Consider the following 26,055-nt stretch of genomic DNA (forward strand, 5'->3'; position numbering starts at 1 on the left):
ATACTTTTTAGAAAATAAAGAGAATTAGTTAATCATGAGAGAAAGAATCAAGTCAAAAACTTACATTTTCAAGGATAAGGAAACCATTTTACAAATTATTTGGTCGAAACAGAAATTTTCCTTCAACTTGTCAGAATCTTAGGTCAACTTTTAAAAATCACTATAAATTATCAAAATTTTATCTTTAGACGTGGCTCATCAATTTAGATACATGTACGAATCCTTTAAACAGTGGAGTTGGGATCATACCTAAACAATAAGTAAGTTTTAAATGGCTATTTTTACAAAAACATGGAACGAAAACAAAACCGTACAGGAATATTCTGACCACTGTCCAGTAAAATATTTATTACTCCTAAACCGTATATTATTTAAGTATGAAACCAGCGGCATATGAAAGCTAACTACCAAGGCTATCACACATAAAAATTTCGTGCATGGATATCAAACAGGCAATAAATTGAAGTCAAAGCAATCAAGGTAAAAATTTCGAGAATTCAACCAAATTACATACTTCACAATTCCACGCAACTTCCGTAGCACTTCACATGTTAATCATAATTACTCCTCCCACATACATGCCAACATACTTTCCCCATATCAACATGCTTATAACAATGCTTAAAATCATATCACATCCCCCCTCTTTAAAAGCAAGGTTACGTCCCCGTAACCGCAGTCATCAATGAAAACAATAATCATACAAGGCAGACAAAACTCCTAAGACAAATAAACGTTATTCATTTTGAATTACCCCACACTGTAATATATCTCAAGGTAATCGGTTCAAAACTGAAAGGGCCAGAAGTTTGGTGTGAGGGGCCCTACTCATCCCAAGCCTAAGGGGGCACCTAACAGTTTCTACCCGGGGTTCATTTTATTAGACACATCCTAAATTCATTATTAGGTTCATTAGTTAGGCCTGAGGATCGTTTTGCTCTGATACCACATTGTGACACCCCCATTTATCCAAGTGCATTTACTAGGCCTTCTTAGATAAATAAGAGTGTTACCATCTCGGTTTCCCGAGTTAGTGAATAACAAAGTATAACAAACCAAAGTACTTTAAATAAAACTTTAACGATTACATGTTTATTACAAATTAATCAACTAAAACTTAATATAAAATTTGATACAACTCGCAGAGGAAATAAATAAAGTGATTAAATATTCTATGTGGTCTAGACTTCTAGGTAGACTGGTCAAGTCCTCACGCATCCCATAGCTCCCAAGTTGGCTAATCTTTAGTACCCGTCAAATCTGCTCCCCATTATGGTTCATCACAGGTGTTTACTGAATACACGTCAACCCAAGGTTGAGTAGGAATAGTCAAACAACAACAATAAATGAATACAAGAACAATATTAAATGCAAATGCAATGTATGCTCATGATCAATACTCCGACGCTCCCGTTTATCCCGCCAATCCCTGGCCGGGGTAGTCTCATCATCCCAACCGAAGTTGAGGTAGTCTCATCATCCCAGAAACAAGTCCTGTAGAACCAGTTCTGAGGTATCCAATGCAAGTGCTCATGTTATGAAAATGTAAACAATTGAGCAACACAATTTCTTACCATGTCAGACACGAAGCTGAGGAATCCAATTATCAATATAATCATCTCAGTCACGAGCTGAGTTAGTCAATAATTAAATCATCTCAATGCTACCAACCAACAATCATATATCATGCATCACAATTCCAAATAATTCAACCAATACAATCTGATAATATCATTCAAGTAAACATTAAAGTGATTGAGTAGCTATCCTACCTTGATAGCAAATTCCCAACTGAGCAGCTCAACAAGAATCCGAAAAATTAAAGTAATCCGAACCCGATTATAAATCCTTCACAATCCGTCACCTAACATAAATATTATAATTTCCATCAATTATTAATTATTACATTCTATTATTATTTATAAATTATATTCATTATTTCAAATTATTTATTTATTATTATTATCAAAGGATTACGATATTAAAATCCGATTCAAAAACAAACCCGAGTCAACTCAACTTAAAAACCCGACTCAACCTACATACAACTACCCACAAAAAAAAAACCGTGTAAGACCCACAAGCACTGTTCAACCTCACGACACCATGCCCAAACATCCCCTTCATACACCTCCCCCAAACACCCATGTAAACACGCCCAACCAGGGCCACTAAGCCTGCCACCCTCACCCACCAGGTGCCTCCACTTCCAGCCACCCAACCACGCCCTAGACACTAGATACAACGGACTCCAACCGCCACAAACTCACGCCCTAGCAGCCACAACCACGAACACTAATTACCGAAAACCCGACACCCTCCTCTCGCTCAACCTCACCTCCTCTGGCCACCACCGCAGTCACCACTTACCCACAGTGGTTCCATGGGTAGTCTCCTATCCTCCTTGACCCCACCACACCTACCACGACATCCCACCAGACCCGACAGCAACAACCCAGCCTTAATCCCCTGTTTTCACGTGTTTCTAGCCACTCCTGCCACAAACCGCCATCACCGGCCACCGCGACACCACCCCTGAGGTCGAATGCACCACCAGCATCCTTCCCCACCATACCCAGGTCAAGGCAACGAGTATATAAATGGTTCCATCGTGTTTATACATCGATTCTATCCTAGGTCGTAATTCCGGCAACCACCGTACCAAGCACCACCTCCGACTACCCCCATTACCACCCATAGGACCGCCCACTACCGATAAGACCAACCACCCAAGTCCCAGGTCAAGTCGAGTTTAAGCGAGGGTGTAAATTCCGTTTTAAACCCATGGTTTTACTATGACAACAACAACGATAAACACCAGTCAAACAACCCCATTCCCTCGGTCAACGGTGGTCCGGCCACCCCAAGTCAGTCACGGCAGAGGCCACGATGGGTCTATGTCTTGGGTCTAGTCATACGGTGGTTTATACATGGTTCAATTGAATAGAATACGCGTTGAGTATATTATAAGACGATCTTACCTTTTTATCGCTAATTGCTCTTCCGTCTTCTAAATCTCCTTCCTCTACTTTTATGAATTACTTTTCAGATTTATTATGTATTTATAATCTAGGTTTAGGGAGTATATGAGGCCAATTAGGAAATTATTCCCTTAATCCGATTATTATTAGGAATTATCACATTATTATTATTACCATTATAAATTGTATTATTATTATTATTATTATTATTATTATTATTATTATTATTATTTTTTAGGTGAAATGTGAGTATATATATATATATTTCAAAAAGACATATCCAATTACAAAAGGACCAAAAAGCTTTCTACAAATAGAAACAAAGCATTCCTATTAACAGAAACCAATCCAAGTCCTTGCATTCAACTCATTTTGTCCTCCTCTTCGATCAGTAAATTTGCGAATTTGTTGTTGGACCACCATCTTCATCCGTTCTGCCACTAGCACAGGCCTGGCAACACTGAACTGAGTTCGAGCAAGATTGCGTTGATGCCAAACTGTGTACCTGTAGCGTGAGAGCACCAAGGCTAGAGCCTTCCATTTCATGCTGCTATCAGAAACATTCAGCAACTCACTATCAGTGGGGAAAGGACGTTCAATCCAGTCTTCAACATATTTCTGAACTTGACAACTGAATTTACATTCAGTAAATAGATGCTCATTAGTTTCAGCCTGTTCTGCACACAGGATACACATGTCATCCTGACAGCATCTATACGAAAAGAGCCTGGCTTTGGTATTCAATCCACCCTGCATTATCAACCATGAATTGAAGGAATGTTTGGGCACATTCCATTCATTCCAAACTATTTTTGTCCAATGCTGAGTAGGAGTTGTTCCCATAAGCCATTCATATCCATGGCTAATTGTATAACCTTTTTGATAAGGAGCCCAACAATTATCAATGAATCCATGTTTAAGCTGCTCCTTCACCTTACAAATAGTCTTCCAGGTCCAAGTTGAGTCATTTGCAGGTGTATAGTCATTCCAGTTCATCCCTTTGAAATAAACACTATCTATCCACTTAATCCAAAGCCTGTCAGCCTTCACATATATCCAGTTCACCAATTTTCCAACTGAAGCAATGTTCCAGGTGCTGGCTTTTTTAATCCCTAGTCCCCCTGCAGCTTTTGACATGGTAACTCTGTCCCAACCTACTAAAGGAACTCTATGATATTCAGAGGAGCTATCCCATAGGAAGTTCCTACATATGGCCTCAATTCTCTTAATAGCAGCTTTAGGAATGACAAACATTGCTGCCCAGTAATTGTACAACGTATTAAGCACTGAGTTTATGAGAACAACCCTACCAGCATAAGATAGCTTTTTTGCACCAATACTTCTGATCCTTGTCATCATTTTCTCCACAAGACTGCTGCATTCTTTCTTTGATACTTTCCCTGGCTGAATTGGGACCCCTAAGTATCTAAAAGGCATTTTTCCTTCCTGAAAGCCAGTGACTGATAGAATATCAGTCTGCAAGTCCACATTCATGCCATTAAAAAATATTTCTGACTTTGTATTGTTCATCTGCAAACCTGATGCATTAGAAAAGGAGGTGAAAGCTTTAACAAGGAGGAGAATAGATGGGGCATCTCCTTTGCAAAACATCAGGAGATCATCTGCAAACATGAGGTGAGTTAACTTAATTCCTTTGCATTGTGGATGATAATGAAATGGCCATCTGGCTGTGGCATAGGCAATGAGCCTTGTCAAATAATCCATACAGATTGTAAAAATAAGAGGAGAGACTGGATCACCCTGCCTGAGTCCCCTCTTACCCTTGAAGTACCCAAAGTTGCTTCCATTCAAGACTAAGGTATAGGAAGTAGTTGTTATGCAAGTCATCGGGAGATCAATAAATTTGTTAGGAAACTTCAGTCCAACCAACAATTGTGCCACAAAGTCCCATTCTACAGTATCATAGGCTTTCTGCAAATCAACTTTGAATAAGCATCTGGGAGAAACATTTTTCCTAGAGTATTGATGCACTATATCCTGGCATATCAGAACCTTCTCAATAATGGAACTACCTTGTACAAATGCTCCTTGACTTTCATGTATCAGATCAGGCAGTACCAGGGCAAGCCTATTGCAAAGAATTTTAGAGATAACCTTGTAAAGTACATTGCAGCAAGCAATGGGTCTGAACTGTTTAACTGAGGTAGGTCTCTCACACTTAGGAATCGGATAATGTTTGTTGCATTCATTGAGTTAGTAGTTGACTGTATTGAAGAAATCTTGAACAGCATCAACCACATCACTCCCAATCAAATCTCAGGAGTCCCTAAAAAATCCACTTGAATACCCATCTGGACCAGGGGCTTTATCAATAGGAATGGAAAAGACCACCTGTTTGACCTCCTCAGAGAGCACTGGCTTATTCAGAATAGAAATGTGTTCCTCTATGCAAAATTTCCCAAATTCAAGGACTGCAGGTCTCACATGCTCAGTTACCTTTCTACTACCAAGGAGTCCATTATAATACTCTAAGAATGCATCCTGAATACTCTAATTATCATTACATACATTCCCATGCTGATCTTCAATCTGAATAATAGTATTTCTGATGCATCTCTTCTTTATGCTGGCATGAAAGTAAGCAGAATTAATATCCCCATCATCCGTCCATTTAATCTTGGCTTTCTGCTACAGAAAACTAAACTTTGCCTTGGTCAAATCTCTAAGATTCTCCATAGCTTCCCTCTCTCTGGTGATAAGAGAAGGATTCATAGGGTCACCTATAATATGACTCTGAATCTCAGCTAAAGTCAGTTCTGCCTCCTCAGTCTTGACTTCAATATCAGAATAGCATTCCTTGTTCAGATCTTTTAACACATTCTTTAAGGCTTTCAGTTTCTTAACAATGCAAAACATTCTTGTGCCATTCACAGTGCTATCCCATACTTCCTTGATCCTGGGAATGAAACCACCGCACTCCCCACATATTGAAATATTTGAAGCTCCTAGACTTAATGGCGCCAACTGTTTATTAGAAACAACACAGGGATTGTGATCAAGGAGTCCTTCAAGGTGGAAATGACCCACCATTTCTGGATACACACTTAGCCAATCATTGTTTACTAGAAATCTATCCAGTCTACTGTATTTTCTATGCTCAACATCTTGCTTATTCGTCCAAGTATAAAAATCCCTTGTAGCCTGTATATCAATCATCCCACAAGCATTCATGCAGTCAACAAAAGCATCCATATCCTCATCTCTAGTCTGCCCTCCTAATCTTTCTTCAGGATTCAGAACAGTGTTAAAATCTCCAGCAAGTGCCCATGGTCCAGTACAAGAAATGGCAAACTTATTTAAACACCTCCACAAGTCAAGTCTATCCTTCCCCTCATTAAAAGCATAAATCAAAGTTAGAAGAAAGTTATTCCCACTAACTTTAACAGTAATCTGAGCATGAATAAATTGAGGATTATACTCCAGAACATGAACATCAAATAATTGTGGTTGCCATAACAGCCACACCCTTCCACCCTTATGAGTATGAGTATTAGTGGTAACACACCAACCATCAAACAGGTTAAGAGTTATATTAGTCACATTGCCACCATTTATTTTAGTCTCAAGCAGTCCAAAGAGACCTACCTTCTGATTATTCATAAAATTTTTAACTACTTTCTGTTTATTTACATTATTAAAACCCCGCACATTCCAAAACCCAACGTTATTCATGAGGCACAGGTGGATTGGGAGGGTCACCAGTTTGTTTGATACTACTCTGTTGCTGTTTAATTGCATCCAAATCTATAGTTTCATCTTCAGATTCACTATTATTATTATTATTATTATTATTATTATTATTATTATTATTATTATTATTATTATTATTATTATTATTATTATTACATATTATATTAGCCTTTCCATAAGTAGAATTACTACATATCTCCTTTTCTAATTTTATTATAACACTAATATTATTTAGGATTATTAATATTATAATTATTATTACCTTTTCCTATTATTATTCTCCTCATTAATATTATTATTAAATCCCGAAACAATTCCCGACTATCACTCATACTAAGCCTAAAATCTGTCCATACAATCATAGCACACGGCCCAAGGCCTTATTATTAGCTAAGCATAATTCCCGACTTGCTTACTTATTTTATTATTTAATTAACGTCTTATTTGCAACTATTAGAAATGTCATTAATTATATATTTAAATTACATTAATTATTCTCATAAATCATTACTAAATTACGGGGTATTACAATGAGTGAGAGGAACAAGGCGAACATTTCAAAGAAAAAGACCGTATTTTACGGCTCCCGAGGTGGTTGTAGATTGATTAAGACGAAACTTGTAAGTACATAATTCTTATAATATTAGACTATTAGGTGTTTTAGTCGGATGTTATATATATATATATATGTTCATAGTAATCATACATATTTTGAGAGGATATCAATGTGATGAATGAATTGTAGGCAAAGCTTGGAAAATTCAGTCGTCACGACGCTTGGGTGGAAGGTCACACTCCTAAGAATGGAAAGACGGGAACTGAATATGATAAGGACATCAAAGAGAAAATTTTAAGTTTGAATAAATACGTCACTCCTACCACTGGTGGTCGGAGTTATATATTTGTGAGTTGCTTAATTATTTTATGTGTATGTAGAGGATCTGTGAGAAGGAGGTACAAGAAGGAAAATGGAAGCCTGAAGAACGTGATGACATTCTTGCTAGGGCAATCGGCAAAGTAGAGCATCCAGGTCGTGTGAGAGGGGTATCGACGCATGTTGGTATCACTAAGTATTTTGGGAAAACTACTTGAAGTGGTGATGATTCCAAGAAGGTAATCTATAAATACTGTATTTGAACCAACGTAATTTATAACTATATATGCTGACATTAATTTCTACTACACAGCTACAGAAAATAGCTAGGTTGATGGTGAGAATGTTGGAAACTGGGGAAAAGCCATCAGAAAAAGAGTTGGATATGGTTCAAGAAGTCATAAAGGAAGCAAAGGAGGAGGACGAGGAGGTGGAAAAAGAGGTAATAATATTTATGTCTTATATACAGTGTGTTATATGATTTGGAAAATCAGTACGTGTTATATGGACAAGTGTTAATGTACAGAAGGAAGCCGAGGATGACATGGCAAGGGAGAAGGAAATGGCAAAGGAGACTGCGGTGGGAGCCGAGGATCGATATCAGGCATTTGCAGGAAGGCCGTGACACAGGATGAGGTGGAGGTAGTTGATGATCAGATGTTCTTCCCAACACCGAGAAAGGTAATAGCTGCTAGTTTATAATTATTCATATCATACACGTTTTTTACTTATGAAATTTATTAAAGGTAGTGAATGTATGTGTACTAATTGATTAAAGCTGATGTGAAGGGCGATTGCAAGGTGGCTTGTCGTCTATTCTATTTACAGGGGAAACAGAAAGTTGTTGTTGCCAGGGGATACGTGTTTAATTACGACCGACTTCAGCAAGTTAAGGTTCATGGTATTGTTGGAGTGTCCCCGACAATAATGCGATCACAATTGTCGATCATGATGATCACATGTTTAAATCTCATATTTAAGAATACATGAGGGAAAGTAATACTTTACAGTCAACTGGTCCACACATATCGGTAATGATTGGCTGACTAGAGTTTGACATTACTGTCGTACGACGGTGGTGATCAGTTGATACCCTGAGGTCATACCTATAGGGTAATACTCTTAATTGATTATTTAATTAATCGCATGCCGATATGAGTTAATTAAATTGCTTAAAATTGACGGATGATTTTGTGAGCAAAATTAACGTGTCTCATTGTAATTCGATTAAATAAGATACGGTCTAAGTAATCGAATTGTTTATTACTTAGATTAATTTATTGTTTACGAAACAATTGAAACAGATTGAATAATTTATTATAAATACAAGTTGTTGTAATTTATAATTCGATAAACCATTTTGGTACAAGTAATTAAGAATTACTAGTTAATTTTGTATATGACATATTTTATTAATATGTTGATTTTTAATATGTTAAAAATACATTATATTGTGACATGTCATGTAACATGTGACATATGACAAAATTGACAAATGACAAAATAAAATGGACTTTCCATTTTATGTTTGTACCGAAAAATGGAGGGAGGATTAGGGTTTATATTGTGTTGTTTATTTTAAATGGAAACACAATGATTAAGACCCTACTCATAGTCATGCACACCTAGTCTAATCTTGAGAAGAACAAAGACCATGCATTGGCCTCTAGCCCCCCCCCCAACCGGTTTTCTACTTGAAAAAGGCAAAGGTTTTTCTTCTATAATTATTCAATTCTACACTTTATATTTTTCTAGTGTTAGAAAAATAAGATAACTCTCTACATTTTGTGAAAAACTTAGAGAAAGAAAACACACAAAATCCACTCCTCTTGACTGAAAAGGAGAGAACAAAAATCCATTTTTGTGTCAAGTTTAAGTAAGATTTTAATTAATACTAGATCATATTAATTATAATTTTTAAGGGTATTGCTTTGGGTATAATTCCTTAGGAGAGATTCTCCACTTGAATCTTGTTCTTCCATCTTTGGAAAGCTCAAGAACTAGTAAGAAGGTGAACTTACTAGTGCCCATTTACCCGAAATACTCAATGTAAGAATTGATCTTCTCCTTATACTTGTAATTGTTTTGCATGCATAAGATCCGATTTAATTTTATGACTAAATTAAACTATCATACTATGAATATGTAAACTTTTGAGATAAATGAATCCTAACAAGTGGTATCAGATCTCAAGGTTGTTGCATGCAAAATCGGGTTTGTTTTTCCGAGTTAATTAGTTAACAAATAAAACTTGTTATTTAGGATTTATGAAGATAAATCACGAAATAATTTTGCATGTTAAAAGTTTCTGGTCCTAAATTTTTTTGGGATATTTGGGTTGATTTATGGATTTTATTGTTCATTATATATATTATTGGCATTAAAATGTGATTTTTATGAGAAAAATGTCATTTTTGGACGAAAAATAACTAAACTTCGATTTTTTCCAGTGATTTTTGGGTATGTTTTCACATATATTATCTACTGGTTGCATGTTATATTTCGTGAAAAACTAAGTTATTTTGCATAAAATATGAATTTTATGAGTTTAAATCGAATTTAAAGGGTTTATTAGGTTAATATGAGTTATATTTCGAATCTGGTCATGAAAGTTTTATATGTTGTCACATGCATTTTTACTCAGTGTGTGTAAAATTTTTAGATGGATTGAACTTCTTTTGCATGATTTATGAATTTTTGAGTAAAAATTCAACAAATAGTGACTTAAATTAGCCTATAATGCTAAAACATATTTCATGACTAAAGAAAAACGTCATATATTGCATTTTATCCCACATTTAAGATCTAAAAGTGAAAAGTTGAATAAAATTAATTCTCATATTTTAATGGTCATATTTGATAAAACCGATAAACCGCAATGATATTTTTCTCGAAAAATTTTCGAAATTTTTTAACCTAAGTTTTGAACATTATGAGTGTCATGGTATTTTTCCAGAATGTTCACGAGTTTGAATTTCAAATTTTGAAATTATTTGAAATTATTATAATTTAATTTGGAGTTTATAATATAAAAATGTATTTTTTTTGGGTCCATTATGAACAATATTAAGAAATCAAGTTGAATTATTGTCAAAATGTTAGTGAAGACTAAGTTTTGAGTCCTAAGATGGTTAGGGTAATTAACTTGAACATAAATATGAATTTATGTAACATATTGTGATTTTAACAAGTTATAATCACGCAAATCCATAAAAACCGATAAAATATACGATATTGGCTCTTAAAAGGCGATTTAGCAAAAAATTAAGCATGTTTATACATATTTTAATGCTGCATTTTATTTATGATTGTCATATTTTTGATTTATATAATTTTTGCATTATATAATTTTACTTAGTATGGCCTTAGTTTTAATTGATATTACCCGAAATGCATGGGAATATCGATTCGATTGTAATTATTGTGATCTCGTATCACCGTTTTGTAATTTAATAGATTTATTTTTTTTTTTATTACAAATGTATAATTGGAAATTATGTAATTTTTATTTATTATTTTGTAATTTCCCGAAGTTTCCATGAAGACGGTGTTTTTTTTTTTTGGTAGAAGGTAAGTTCTCATTAAGCTCAAAAACCAACTGTTACAAACTAATACAAATAATTTAGATAGACTTCAAACTAGTGAAGCAATCCAAGCAATATCATCACTAGCTATAACTTTGCAGCTAGCCAACCTAGACCTAATACATGTTTGAATTTGTTGAATGACAACACACGGCCTAGCTAAAACTCCTTCCAATCTTGCCTTGTTTCTCTGCTGCCACAATGCATAATAGACAGCCATGAGAGCACCCAAACAGATGTTCTTCTTCAGGGCACTCCATTTCCTTCTGCCAGTCCAAATAATACCATTTACAGTAGGGACAGGAATGTGCAGCCACTCACACACCCCTGCCATAACCAGAATAGAATACCTGCAACTCTGAAACCATGAAGACGGTGTTACCTCGAGATGCATGCCAAGACCAAAGTTCAAGGGACCAAGGTGTTGGTTTCCGAATTTGTAATAGTTTATTAGATTTACTATTTTAGGAAGGCCATACTAGGACTTTATATTTATGCTTTGCATTTTCTTTATATGTTTGCATGAATCGCTAAATCGCCATACCTAAACATGCATTATATTTAATCGAGTATTCGACCGTGTCAATTATAATTATCGTAGTTCACCGCTTTAGTTCACTTAAAACGTGATAGATAATAAATTGACATGACCTCTCGCTAAATTAATAATTGAGATTTAGCCTTACCAAATAGTAGAACCCACGAAACTCAATTTCATAAGGGAGTTAATCCGGCTTCACCGTAATACAAACCTTGTTACGTTGGGTAAGTGGGTAGTAAAATGTTATTACTTCGAAATTTGGATTGAGCTCAACGGAAGTATTCGTGACCGTAGTCACATGTGTTCCGGGCTAAAGATAAATATTAGAGTAATTTTATTGACCGAGAGTTCTAGAAGTAGAATCGATTATAGAGTTAATCCACCGAGTTATATTGATAAGGGATGAATCGGCTCACTGTGCCCGAATTGATATGAATTTGGATCTCGGGATCATTTATAATAGTTAGGTAGAGGTCACTATATAAATGTTTAAAAATTTGTTTAAAATGTTTGCAAATTTGATCAAATGACAAATGTTAATATTTCCTTTACCTCCATATTTGTAGTTTATATATCGCAATGGATCCTTCTAAAGCAACTACACCTATTACCATTGAGTCTTGTCATAACTTATTTGACGAAATTTGCTCCAACCACAATCTCGATACTACTAGAGAGCTTCATTTTGGGATCGGTTCCGATGGAAACCTTAATTTCATTACTTCCACCATACCTCCTACTAAGACTAGATCTTTTGCGAATGTGTCTCGGGAAGACCATCTCGCTAAATCTATGGAATCCTTATCTTTGGAAGAAAGGGATGCCAAATCTAGTGGGAGTCCTAGCAAGAAAGCTCTTGCAACTAAAGGAAAATGGTTCAAAAGGAAGGGAAAGAAAGGTAGAGGATTCAACAATGGGAACAAGATGGCTAGTGGGACTACCAAAGGAGCCAAAGTTGATAATGAATGCCATTATTGTCAAGGCATGAGACATTGGATGAGGAATTGCCCCATATATTTGGGAAATATTAGGGATGGACTTGTTATTCCACTCGATAAAATTCCTTCTGAAATTTATGTTATTGATGTAAATTTTACTTCCACCACAACGTGGGTATTAGATACCGGTTGCGGTTCTCACCTTTGTTATCATTTACAGGGGCTAAGAAACGTGGAAAAGCTAAGCAAGGGCGATGTTGATCTCCGTCTTGGGAATGGAGCTAGGGTAGCGGCTACATCCAAGGGAACTTATGTGCTTGTTTTAGCAAATGGATTTGAGTTGTATTTGCATAATTGTTTTTATGTACCTTCTCTTTCTAAGAACATTATTTCAATTGCTATGTTAGACATAGAAGGTTTTAATTTTGCCATTAAAAACAATTGTTGTATTATTTCAAGAAATGACTTGGTCATAGGCCGAGGCTCTTCTATTAATGGCATTTATGTTCTAGAAACTTCTAATCCAAGTAAAGACATCTATAATATACAATCAAAGAAACTCAAATCAAGTGATCCAAATGAATCGTACATTTGGCATTGTCGATTGGGTCATATCAATGAGAATCGCATTAAAAGATTAGTTTCCACTAATGTTCTTAAACCATTCGATTTTCAATCATACGGTATATGCGAATCTTGTCTCCTAAGAAAAATGACTCGTAATCCTTTTAGTGGTAAAAGGGACTCGAGCTAGTAAACTATTGGGACTTATACATACCGATGTATGTGGACCAATGACCATCAACGCTAGGGGAAATTATGTCTACTTCATAACCTTCACCGATGATTTAAGTAGATATGGGTATATCTACTTAATGAAGTATAAGAGTGAAGCTTTTGGGAAATTTAAAGAATTTCAAAATGAAGTAGAAAACCAATTGAACAAAAGGATAAAGGCACTACGATCCGATCGTGGTGGAGAGTATCTTAGTAATGAATTTGATTCACACTTGAAAGGTTGTGGCATTGTGTCACAACTCACTCCACCCGGTAAACCACAACTAAATGGTGTTGCCGAAAGGAGAAATCGAACCCTGCTAGATATGGTTCGATCCATGATGAGTCAAACCGAGTTACCCGACTCGTTTTGGGGATTTGCAACCAAACCGCAATCAAATAATTGAATAATAGTCCAACAAAGGCAACCGAAAAGACTCCATATGAGATATGGAAAGAAAGGGTTCCTAATTTATCCTATATGAAGATTTGGGGATGTAATGCTTACGTCAAGGCAAAGACCGACAACAAGCTTGCCCCACGATCCTAAAAATGCATCTTTGTAGGTTACCCCATTACCTCCAGAGGATATTACTTCTACAAACCTCAAGAAAATAAAGTGTTTGTGTCTAATGAGGTTGTCTTCTTAGAAAGTGAGTTTATTTCTAAGAGACAGAGTGGGAGAAATTTTGAACTTGATGAAGTTCAAGAGCCACAAACCGAAGTAGAGACGCAAGAAGACGTTCCTTCGTCGTCTAATTCTGTTGTTAATCCTCAACCGAGGAGGTCGGGTCAAGTTTCTCACCATCCTGATAGATATGTTGCTTATCGAAGAGGATGGGACCCTCGATGTGTTACTTTTAGAAAGTGACGAACTCGCCACTTACAAAGTTGCAATCTCTAGTCCCAATTCAGCTTTATGGCTTGAGGCCATGAAATCCGAAATGAGTTCTATGCATGAAAATCAAGTCTGGAACATAGTGGATTTGCCTGAAGGGGAAAGACCTCTTCAGTGCAAATGGATCTTCAAAGTAAAGAATGACATAGAAGGACATGATGATGTCTACAAGGCTAGCCTAGTAGCAAAAAGTTTTACTCAAGTTCATGGTCTTCACTATGACGAAACCTTTGCCCCCGTGGCTATGCTAAGATCAATTCGGATACTGTTAGCGATCGCCGCATTTCATGATTATGAAATATGGCAAATGGATGTCAAGACCGCTTTTCTAAATGGGCATTTAGAAGAAGAGGTGTACATGATACAACCCGAAGGTTTTGTCGATCCTAAAAATTCTAACAAAGTATGCAAGCTTAAGAGATCCATTTATGGTCTTAAGCAAGCATCAAGAAGTTGAAACCATCGATTTAATCATGTCATAAAAGAAAATGGTTTTACTCGAAGTATTGAGGAACCATGTTTATACATGAAGTTCAGCGGGAGCAATGTTGTGTTTCTAATATTGTATGTGGATGACATACTACTCATTGGAAATGACATTCCGATGTTGTCTTCCGTTAAGGAGTGGTTGGGTAACCACTTCCAAATGAGGATTTAGGAGAAGCACAACGCATATTAGGTATTTGGATCTATAGAGATACCCCCAAAAGGATATTGGCATTAAGTCAAGAATCTTATGTTGATAAGATTTTCGACGCTTCAGCATGGACCAATCCAAAAGAGGCTTGGTTCCTATGGTTAGTGGGACCATATTGAGCAAGTCTCAATCACCCACCGAACCCAAAGATGTTGAACGCATGAAGTTGAACACTTATGCTTCCGCCGTTGGATCAATCATGTATGCCATGATATGCACTCGTCCAGATATCTCGTATGCTTTGAGCATGACGAGTAGATATCAAGGAAATCCTAGTGAGAATCACTGGATTGCCGTCAAGCACATCCTTAAATACTTGTGAAGGACTAAGGATTCTGTCTTAATGTTTGGAGGTGACTCCGAGCTCTGTGTTAAGGGTTACACGGACTCCAGTTTTCAAACAGATAGAGATGACATGAAATCACAAGCTGGATTTGTTTTCATGCTCAATGGTGGTGCCGTTAGCTGGAGAAGCTTCAAGGAAGTCAGATCATGATTCTACAACGGAGGTGAGTACATAGCAAAGATCGTGAAGCGCCAAGGAAGTCTGTGGATCAAGCAATTCTTGGAAGGGCTAAAAGTAGTACCTACCGCCAATGATCCCATTACTCTCTATTGTGACAACAATGGGACTATATTCCAATCTAAAGAGCCCAAGTCTAGTAATAGATCTAGACATGTACTTAGAAAATTCCATGTAATTAGAGATTTCATTGAAAGGGAGGAAATTGCGATTGTTAAGGTGGGGACGGATGATAACATTGCTGATCCGCTCATGAAGCCTTTATCGCAGGCTAAACATGATGGACATGTTGCGTACATGGGACTTAAACACATGCCAGTTTTATGTTAGATTTTGATATGAAATAAAAGTTGTTTTATTTGTTCATATGCATAATCACATTTGTCTTTTAATTTTCCCATTACTTTGTCATATTCAAATGGGTTGTAGAGACAAGATTGAACCCCATTAAAATGAACTAAATTGACATATTAATCGCCCATAGTCACTTGTATGAAGTGACATCTCGAATTAACTAGAGTGTGATGCGATTGATGGCAAATTCAAGTGCCATAGAGTCATATGAGATGACTAGTCGATCACATAGGCAGACTGTTAGGAACACTTTGTCGGGCCTAATGACCGCTTACAGAGTTCTGGCAAATTTATATAGCCTGGTCGTGGCAAGAGCTACTATAGTATTCTAATGAGTCGATTCTTTTTACTAAAGACTGTTCGCCCAAGGTGGCACAGTTTCAGAGTAACTTTGATTTATGATCCTACGACCTTCGTAAATGAGGTTAAAGGGCTTATTTTGGGTTATGATGAGCTGTGGCTACTCGAAGGGAATAGTGTGATAGGAATTGTCCACCCCTTTGTCAGGGTTAAAACAATATCTCAGGGCCACTCGAGGAGTAATGAACTGGAAATGCGTGGCGACGCTCGGAAGGTATCTATGGTAGATAATTCCGGTCAATCAGTTATTGTGACACCCTCATTTATTGCGGAAAAATAAACACGTAATTCTAGAATAAAACTGCATGGATATGTTTGTAATAGGTTCATTTGGGTAAAAACCTGTAATTTTTAAAACCTGAACCTGTTATAAAGATATCCAAATTGGAAGGTGTCAAACATACAAGGTCTAACTAGAAGTTTCACAACATAACCATCGCTAAAGTCGCGAATAGCAAATTATACAACCAAATGTAAAGAGAGAGACATATGTCCCTAAAATGCATGTGACATAAAAAGTGTTTAAGGGTCACAATAAAATAAAGCCAATCTAGGTTCCAAGGTTACTTTGCTCGCTAGCTCGTCCATGTACCCCATATATGCATCACCTACCTGTCATTCGCATTTTATACAAATACGAAAGCCACGGTCGAATGGGGGAGTAACTCCGAGTTCTCCCAGCCACGAAATGTCATAATTAATATAACATGTAAACATAAGAATATGAATATGAATAACACATAGCCTTAGCATATAGATGCTAGACAATCGTGCTTATCATGTGAACAACAATATAACAACACATAGTCCTAGCATGTGAATACTAGACCGACTCATACTACACTATCATGTGAATCACATAACATCCAGGAATCCAAACTCTATCAACCATAGCCGGCTTGCATCTCACCTTCTATGATTCATAGAATCATCAAACAAGAAAGGGCAATATATCTAGAGACAGGCATAAGTTCTTAGCACGGTCAATAGTCACTTTGTAACTCGAGTCTATACCACGAGGTAGGGAAGGTAATCGAACCGGTATCCTGGCTCAGAGGTTCTATAAAAACATGGCCAAGACACAACACAACCCTAGTCCTAAATCTGCGCAGACCTAGACATGCGGATACACACCACCGCACCCAAGACTCATGATAAAACCACATGAGTACCCTAAGGAGTCCACCAAAGGGTTTACTAGTACTTAAGCTGACCATCTCCTCACAAAATAGGCAGAAAGGTCATGCCCCAGCTTGGATATAAACCCACCAAGCCAGGAACACAAAGGCTATTAAGCCGCAAACATATACTCGTCAAAGACTATAATGGCCTATCAATGATGAAGGCCGAAATACTCACCTAGGACCTAGTCCCAGCTTGAATACTTTAGCCCACACCACACAAGACAAGTAGGACACCCAATTAACCATAAAAGGGGCAAAGAGTCCAAACTTGTACACACAAAAGATCATAGACACCCTAGTATATGAAAGGCTACGCAAGAGCATATTCAGCTGACAATCCAACAATATCTCCAATATCAATAATAACCCAAATTCCAAATGCACTAACCAACAATACCATAATCCATGAGAACAAGCTAAAATGGCAAAGAGGCAACAAGACTCAAGCATAAGGCATCCAAAGCATCCAACAACCAACATGTGAAATAATAATTACAAATATCAAGGCATAACATAAAACCTCCAATAACAACCAATCTCACCTCAAAGACAAACCCTCGACCCGAGTCCCGCGACGGGTCATCGGTCAAATCGAGGTTGATCGGTTTAAACCTAGTTTGACCAAACTCGTTCGGTCAATCTGCCCACTCGAGTCTTGGCCTACTTTGGCCCAAATTACAAAATGTATCACAATGTCATTCTCATGCTATTTCCAATTTCTATCATGTGAAAAACGAAAGTAACACATTATCAATCACCTAAACACTTAACAAACACCAAACACAACATCAAATACTAATGTGACATTAATTCGTCGAGTAACTCGGAATAGTTACCTTAAGCTAGCAAAGAGACAAGCAATAAACTTGAGAAAGCTTCTAAAACCCAAAATTACTCTTCATCTTCAACCACATATGAGCCACCTAAAATAATTATGTGAAAGGACGATATTAACGAATTATCTTTATATAAAATATGAGACGGAAATTAATTTAATTATATTTTAAATAAACCAAACTAGCGTCAAAACAATTTATAGACACGGCTCAAAAGTTATTATGACAACCTCAAACTCGGCCTAACCACCAACTACACATGGCCTCAAACTCGTGAATTAGCTAGGCCACGCCTGGGCCACGGCCAGGCCATCGCTAAGCTACGCCAAAGCATCGCCAAAGCCATCGACTCGCCTAAAAGCAAGCCACAAGGAGTCCGACACGACCACCACCCGACTACCCATAGCCACCCTTCACCCTACTTCATAACCTCGACCCAAAAATCACCCAAAATGAACCCAAAAGATGCCTAAGTTCGACCCCAACTCCAGTCCTCAAATGCAAAGTGAAAACCCACGATGACGGCTCTCGTCCCCCCCAAAAACAGTACCAATCGTCCCCTTAAGACTCCATTCTCGCGCCTAAAAGCGATCCTAGCTGAGCCAACTAAGTCCGCATTTAAAACGGTTTTAGAGCGGAAATCCACAAGTATAAAGCAACTCAAAAACAAATCCCTAAAGACTACTAAAATCGCCCCAACACGAGTCCAAATCGGTCCAAAACAATCCCTACATGTCGGTATACACCGTCTCAACTATAAAACACACCAATTATCACCCAAAACAATCCATACATGTCAAAGATACACCGTCTTAAATATACCACTTACTAACTAGCATCCCAAATGATCCCTACAATGGTCAAGATACACCGTCTCAATCATCTCCACATATCGTGTGTACACCGTCTCAACTATACAACTGACTAATTAACATCCATAAGGATCTCTATATATAATTATACACCGTCTCAATTATAAAATGACTAACCAAATTCGAAATAAACATATTTTACAAGTAATATCGAATAACCTACCATCGTTACCTTTTTCCGATTGAACTAGTCATTTATGACTAACAAATCTTCTACCGCACCGTCTATCTCAAAGACCTACAACCGTCTTATAATAAATAAAGCTGAAAATATAAATTGGGTTTGTAAAAATACGTAACGAAAATGAATTTTACTTACAATGGACTGACGGGAACGATGAGAGAAGCACTATGGAACGAAATTCATTGAAAACGGATGAAAAATGGAGCATCGGATAAATTTTTATGAGAAAATTTGAAACGTACAAAAAAAAAGAAGAACAAAGAAGGAAGTAGAAGAAAGGTAGAAGACGTGATGAAGAATCAAAATGAGACAAAGAAAACTAGCTTGCTAGCTATTAATTATACGTCGTTTCTTCATCGTTAAGTAATTTGCTTTTTTAAAACCGTCTCGAGTTAAAAAAATCGGTTTTAGTAAAAGTTTCAATAATAAAAAACGGAATCAATAATAAATAAATTTAATGAGTGAAAATAAAATAAACTCAGCTAGTTAACGTAAATAATACAATATCGGCTTGAATCGGAATTATTAGCGATTTTTACAAAACTAACGGATATTAATAAAAATTGCTAATTTAGTGAAATAAGCTCAAAATAGCTAATTGGACGGTTTTGTTCCCAAAATCCATCTCGGTTCACTTAAAACAACTTTCATAAGGACTCGTAAAGAAACGGAAATTATTAAATAAATAAACTCGAACTAACTTCTATAAACTCTAACTAACTTTAAATAAACTTATTAATGATTATTAAAATTAACGTATCGAATTATGATGAAATTAATTAATTAGCTAAGCATATATATATAAATCGTTAAATGATGTAATTAAATTCAAAATAGCAATTAAAAGAATTTTATCCAACTTAATAAAATACGGGGTGTTACAATCACCCCATCTTTTAAAAAAGTTTCGTCCTCGAAACTTGAAAGTATAAATGAAAGGTTATAAAAATAAAACTGGAATTGGAATCGGTAACCAAAACATTTTAAAGGTTATTTATCGTAAGAATCAAAATTCTTTCAAAAGTTTCAAATAAAATTTTCCGATTGAACCGATTCTCATCAAAGGAACGGAAGTGCTCTCGTTGCGCATTCAAGAACATCACATTCCAAATCCAAGATAAGGTCAAAGGCAAATCATTTGTATAAATCAAAAATCAAAATACTTTCGAAAACATTAATGAAGAGTTTTCAAAAGTATAAGTCTCATTCATGGAACGAAATTGCTCTTGTTGTGCACACAAGAACGCTAACCTTCCAAGTCAAAGACAAATTTAAAACCGAAAATCACTCGTCGACAAGAGTAGAACAAGTTATTAAACGTTTCTAATAACGAGTTCTAACATCCGATCAACGTTAAAATCAAAAGAAAAGGTAATTTACTCAAATTTTCTTTTGCAAAAACCAAAATAGAAATAAAGGTTTCACTTTTAAAGCCGAATGGGAGTCAAATCCCTGAAAATGTAACATTTAACTTTGACAAAGAAGTCATAAATAGATCAAAGTTAACAGAAATTGGACAAAACTTAACGAAATCTCGGGTTTAGTAAGTAAAATTACGATAAATGAGTTTATATTCAAGGAAGGAATAGGGAACTAAATCAAATTTTCATTTTCAGATCTTTAAAAATAGGTTAGGTTTGCAGAAGTGACATAAACTTTTAAGAATGAATCGAAACTGGTAGCTTGAAAGTTTAGAAGTTGTACAAAAAGGAAAGTAACTTAGATAGCATAGAAACAAAGTATGTTAAGAGAGTTCAAACTTAAGCAACAAGAGAGCTATAATGAATTTCATAGGGTAGAAATTGAAGTCAAAATTACAAGGATGTCAAAGATAGAGTTTCACAAGATACGAGTGTCAAACTTAAAGGAGGAGCAAGATGAAGCGAGAAAAAGAGGTATAAACGGTAACGCTTATGATCAAGGAGAAAGGGAAATTAGACAACAAGGAAACGGCAGATACTCAAATTTCAAACAACAATGTCATCACTCCGTTAAATGATGTAATTAAATTCAAAATAGCAATTAAAAGAATTTTATCCAACTTAATAAAATACGGGGTGTTACAGTTATTCTCCAGATCGAGGAAACCACTCTCGATATGATCACTTGCAAGTACGACCTGAAAGACACCTTGCATTGAGTGGGATATAGTAATAGGACAAGAGAATTGGTGTCGCACACTTGTCGAGGACAAGTGGGAGATTGTTGGAGTGTCCCCGACAATAATACGATCACAATTGTCGATCATGATGATCACATGTTTAAATCTCATATTTAAGAATACATGAGGGAAAATAATACTTTACAGTCAACTGATCCACACATATCGGTAATGATTGGCTGACTAGAGTTTGACATTACTGTCGTACGACGGTGGTGATCAGTTGATACCCTGAGGTCATACCTATAGGGTAATACTTTTAATTGATTATTTAATTAATCGCATACCGATACGAGTTAATTAAATTGCTTAAAATTGACGGATGATTGTGTGAGTAAAATTAACGGGTCTCATTGTAATTCGACTAAATAAGATACGGTCTAAGTAATCGAATTGTTTATTACTTAGATTAATTTATTGTTTACGAAACAATTGAAACAGATTGAATAATTTATTATAAATACAAGTTGTTGTAATTTATAATTCGATAAACCATTTTGGTACAAGTAATTAAAAATTATTAGTTAATTTTGTATATGACATATTTTATTAATATGTTGATTTTTAATATGTTAAAAATATATTATATTGTGACATGTCATGTAACATGTGACATATGACAAAATTGACAAATGACAAAATAAAATGGACTTTCCATTTTATGTTTGTACCGAAAAATGGAGGGAGGATTAGGGTTTATATTGTGTTGTTTATTTTAAATGGGAACACAATGATTAAGACCCTACTCATAGCCATGCACACCTAGTCTAATCTTGAGAAGAACAAAGACCATGCATTGGCCTCTAGTCCCCTCTCCCCCCCCCCCCCCTTCTCTCTAACCGGTTTTCTACTTGAAAAAGGCAAAGGTTTTTCTTCTATAATTATTCAGTTCTACACTTTATATTTTTCTAGTGTTAGAAAAATAAGATAACTCTCTACATTTTGTGAAAAACTTAGAGAAAGAAAACACACAAAATCTTCTCCTCTTGTCCGAAAAGGAGAGAACAAAAATCCATTTTTGTGTCAAGTTTAAGTAAGATTTTAATTAATACTAGATCATATTAATTATAATTTTTAAGGGTATTGCTTTGGGTATAATTCCTTAGGAGAGATTCTCCACTTGAATCTTGTTCTTCCATCTTTGGAAAGCTCAAGAACTAGTAAGAAGGTGCCCATTTATCCGAAATACTCAATGTAAGAATTGATCTTCTCCTTATACTTGTAATTGTTTTGCATGCATAAGATCCGATTTAATTTTATGACTAAATTAAACTATCATACTATGAATATGTAAACTTTTGAGATTAATGAATCCTAACAGGTATATCACTTCGTGACAAATGCAGGAAAGTGGAAGTATCCCAATTATATAAAGACGAGTATGGGGAAGCAAAAGTACCATTTTCTAATAAGGAGGTCACTTATTTGAAAGAAACCCTAAGCTCTTCTGTGCAATGGCCTGACAACCTCATCAATGTTGTCATCCCCGAGGTACCTATATGCAGACGTTAATTATTACTTGTTCTTTAAATATATTATGGTACGAATATTAACATATCGTAAGTACTTTAATCTTTACATTTGTAGAAGTTAAGCAAAGCCATGATGGCAGCTAAAGCAATTACTACTACGTCAACAAAAGTTGTTGCAGTCAAGCCTGCTTATGATTCTTATTATGAATCGTGTGAATATAAGAAAAAAATGAAAACTGCTTTGCTGATGGCTTTGCACAACATGACTGTAAAGAAGTCACCTAGAGGGGATGTAGTCATGATTAACATTGAAGAGGAAATTAGGGGCGCAGCTGATATAGCCGTACTGGACCCGAAGCAACTGATGGAATTTGTCGACCTTGACAATTTAGATGCTGTTCACATTTTGATTTGGATGAATTAAGTTTTATTAATAAAACTATCTAGTCACTTCCATTTACGAATAAAGATGTTTGTTTAAATTATCAATTACAATAACAATCTTCGTTTCATGTGGCGTAACAGGTACCTCAATAATCAGTTCGCTGAGTTGAAGGTCCAAATTCACACCTAAGGATTCTTGAGTCCTAAGGCATTCTCTGTGCACATAATTTCATACGAAGAACAAATCAATAGTGTCGCTCGTCGGTTGATGTCGTCCAAAAAACTATGGCTTGCCCCCTACAATGAGAATATGTATGTATAGTACGTGATTATTGTAATGAATCACGGTTCTATATATTTATTATTAACATGCTTAAATGCGTGTAAATGAACTAACAGTTCAATGTCCCAAATTGAATAGGAAGGATTGGGCGCTACTGGCAATCCAAGTGGAAACAAAAACAGTGTACTGGATTGACTCTCGCGAAGGCAAACCCTCTGACAGTTGTATAAGGATGATAACTGAGTAAGTTTACAACCTTCAATAATGTCTTTTGTTATTGAATGACTTGAGCCATATATATGCAAATAATAATGGCATGTGTGTATATTTATGAATTAGTGTTTTTGATGCAAAAAAAAAGATTATGTCCACTTGGGAAATATGACGCCATTAGTAAGTGTATTCTTAATAATTACTCGTATCATTTAATTAATGTTTATGCGAGAGGTTGATTATCTAATTCAGCCAATTTGTGTGTGATTTATATAATAGTCTCCTTAAGCACCAGACGACAAACAATGCGCCTTTTGCGTTTGTCAGTCCATGTGGAAGTTTATCAACGGAAAACTTTCTACCATTCCGATACGGGTTAGTGTGATTTAAAAACCATTTCAGACGTAAATTGAGTTCAATTCTGTATACTTCCATGTATTATATCTATTTTGATTATGTATATTTTGAATTGTAGTTTCCACTAATACTCAACAAAGCCCCAGAATATTCGCCAGAGGACATCAACCAGATGAGAAATATGTGGGCCAGTTATGTTGTTTTATTAGCGGAGTCTCAATAGTTTGTTCATGCTTTATGTACGTGTGTGTGTATATATATAGAGCCATTGTGTATTGGCTTCTTTTGTTTTTTTGAGGAAGTTGTGTTTTGGCTTTTGATCATCTTGTTTGTACTGTTTTGAAACTGGGTTTAATTGATCACGGGGTGTAATATTTTGATGCAGGATTGAATTTTTGCGATTGCACATTTCTGAATGCTATTTTCAAAGAAGAAATTTAAAAATAGCATTCCAAAGAATCGCTACAAACGCCTGAAAAATAGCATTTCAAAGAGTCGCTAGAACAAGCTAAAATCATTTTTTTTTAAAAAAATATAATTAAAAACGATAACGGTTAAAAACAACCCGTTGCAAACAATTATTTGACAACGATTTTATTTAGATAAATAACCGTTGACATCTTTTCCCTCCCATTCAAACCGCCAAAAATATAAGATAACGAACGATAACCGTTGTCGAGTTCAAAACTTTTACAACGGTTTATTTAAGAAGAACCGTTGTCAAAGTTTCATCAATAAAAATAGATAACGGTTAAATACCGTTGTCAATTGATAAATATAACAATGGTTTAGCACGCAATAAAACCGTTGTTAAATTTTGACATTTAATTAAATAAGATAACAAAATGAACCGTTATCATATATAATATTTAACAACGGTTTTGGAACCACTAAACCGTTGTCAATAGTAAACTAGGACAACGGGTTTGAAACCGTTATTAATATTTAATAACGGTTTCTTAAAAGTATACCCGTTGCCATAAACATATTTAACAACAGTTTTATAACGGTTCTTGAGTTGTGATAACGGTATTATAGATCCGTTATTGATGTTATAACGGTCGCGTGTTTGTATACAACCGTGATATATATTTAACAACAGTCGTTGCAGTAACGATTCTGTGTTTCTATTTAATAACGGTAATTGCATTATCTGACCGTTATTGAAGGTCTTATTTGGCGTAGTGTCATCATATATATACCTACCAAAACCTTTTGAGTCTCTTAAGTATTGTTTTGGATAGCTCTTAGGAGTTTATATCATTATATTCACAGTATGATATATATATATATTTTCTATATTATATGTATTATATTCAAGTGATGTTTATAATCTTTATATAAAAACTTATACATCTCATTTGCCAAAAAAGTATTATAAAAAAAATTATAAAAATTATATTATAATAGATTCTTGGTAAAAGAAATGCTAGCATTAGAATATAGTATCATATTAATTGCATATATTTTTAATTATGATAAAAAATTAAAAACAAACATACGAATATTAATAAATAGTACTCCCTCGATTCAAGACCAAATACAACATTTTCATTTCCTTACTTGCCAAGACACAAATTACAACGTAAATATCTTTAAGTTTACATTATAATATTTGTTCTTTATTATTAACCCGGGTTAGATGTCGAATTATGTGCGAAAAAGATGATGTATTTCTAGGTATGTTATTAATCCCACATTGAAAAATATGTTGGTGTTGAATATATTACGTATAAATAATAGAATTGTCCCATATCGAAAGTTTAGCATAAGGTGGGTGATCATATGATTATAAATAGAAGGCATCCTTAGAACCTAAATACCAATCCAAAACTTTCGGAGTCTCTTAAGGAGTCTCTTAAGCATTGTCT

At 35.5% G+C, this 26,055-nt stretch overlaps 1 protein-coding gene across 1 annotated transcript; it reads right to left on the bottom strand.

The window, feature by feature from the left end:
* Positions 1–3,314: 3,314 nt before the first annotated feature.
* Positions 3,315–6,602, bottom strand: LOC141653215 (uncharacterized). Its single transcript, XM_074460908.1, has 3 exons — positions 5,652–6,602; positions 5,290–5,492; positions 3,315–5,070 (listed from the first exon to the last, which is right to left on the bottom strand). The coding sequence occupies exons 1-3, from the start codon at positions 6,600–6,602 to the stop codon at positions 3,315–3,317; spliced, it is 2,910 nt and encodes a 969-aa protein (XP_074317009.1).
* Positions 6,603–26,055: the final 19,453 nt, after the last annotated feature.

This window comes from Silene latifolia, chromosome 1, assembly GCF_048544455.1.
Source record: "Silene latifolia isolate original U9 population chromosome 1, ASM4854445v1, whole genome shotgun sequence".
Lineage (NCBI taxonomy): Eukaryota > Viridiplantae > Streptophyta > Magnoliopsida > Caryophyllales > Caryophyllaceae > Silene > Silene latifolia.

Excerpts from the sequence above, each read along its gene's own strand:
- LOC141653215 (XM_074460908.1), bottom strand. The coding sequence starts at position 6,602 with ATGAATAATCAGAAGGTAGGTCTCTTTGGACTGCTTGAGACTAAAATA. Across the intron at positions 5,493-5,651 it reads ATCTTAGAGATTTGACCAAG|AGTATTCAGGATGCATTCTT; the intron begins GCAAAGTTTAGT and ends AATGATAATTAG. Across the intron at positions 5,071-5,289 it reads AAAGCCCCTGGTCCAGATGG|GCTTGCCCTGGTACTGCCTG; the intron begins GTATTCAAGTGG and ends TCTTTGCAATAG.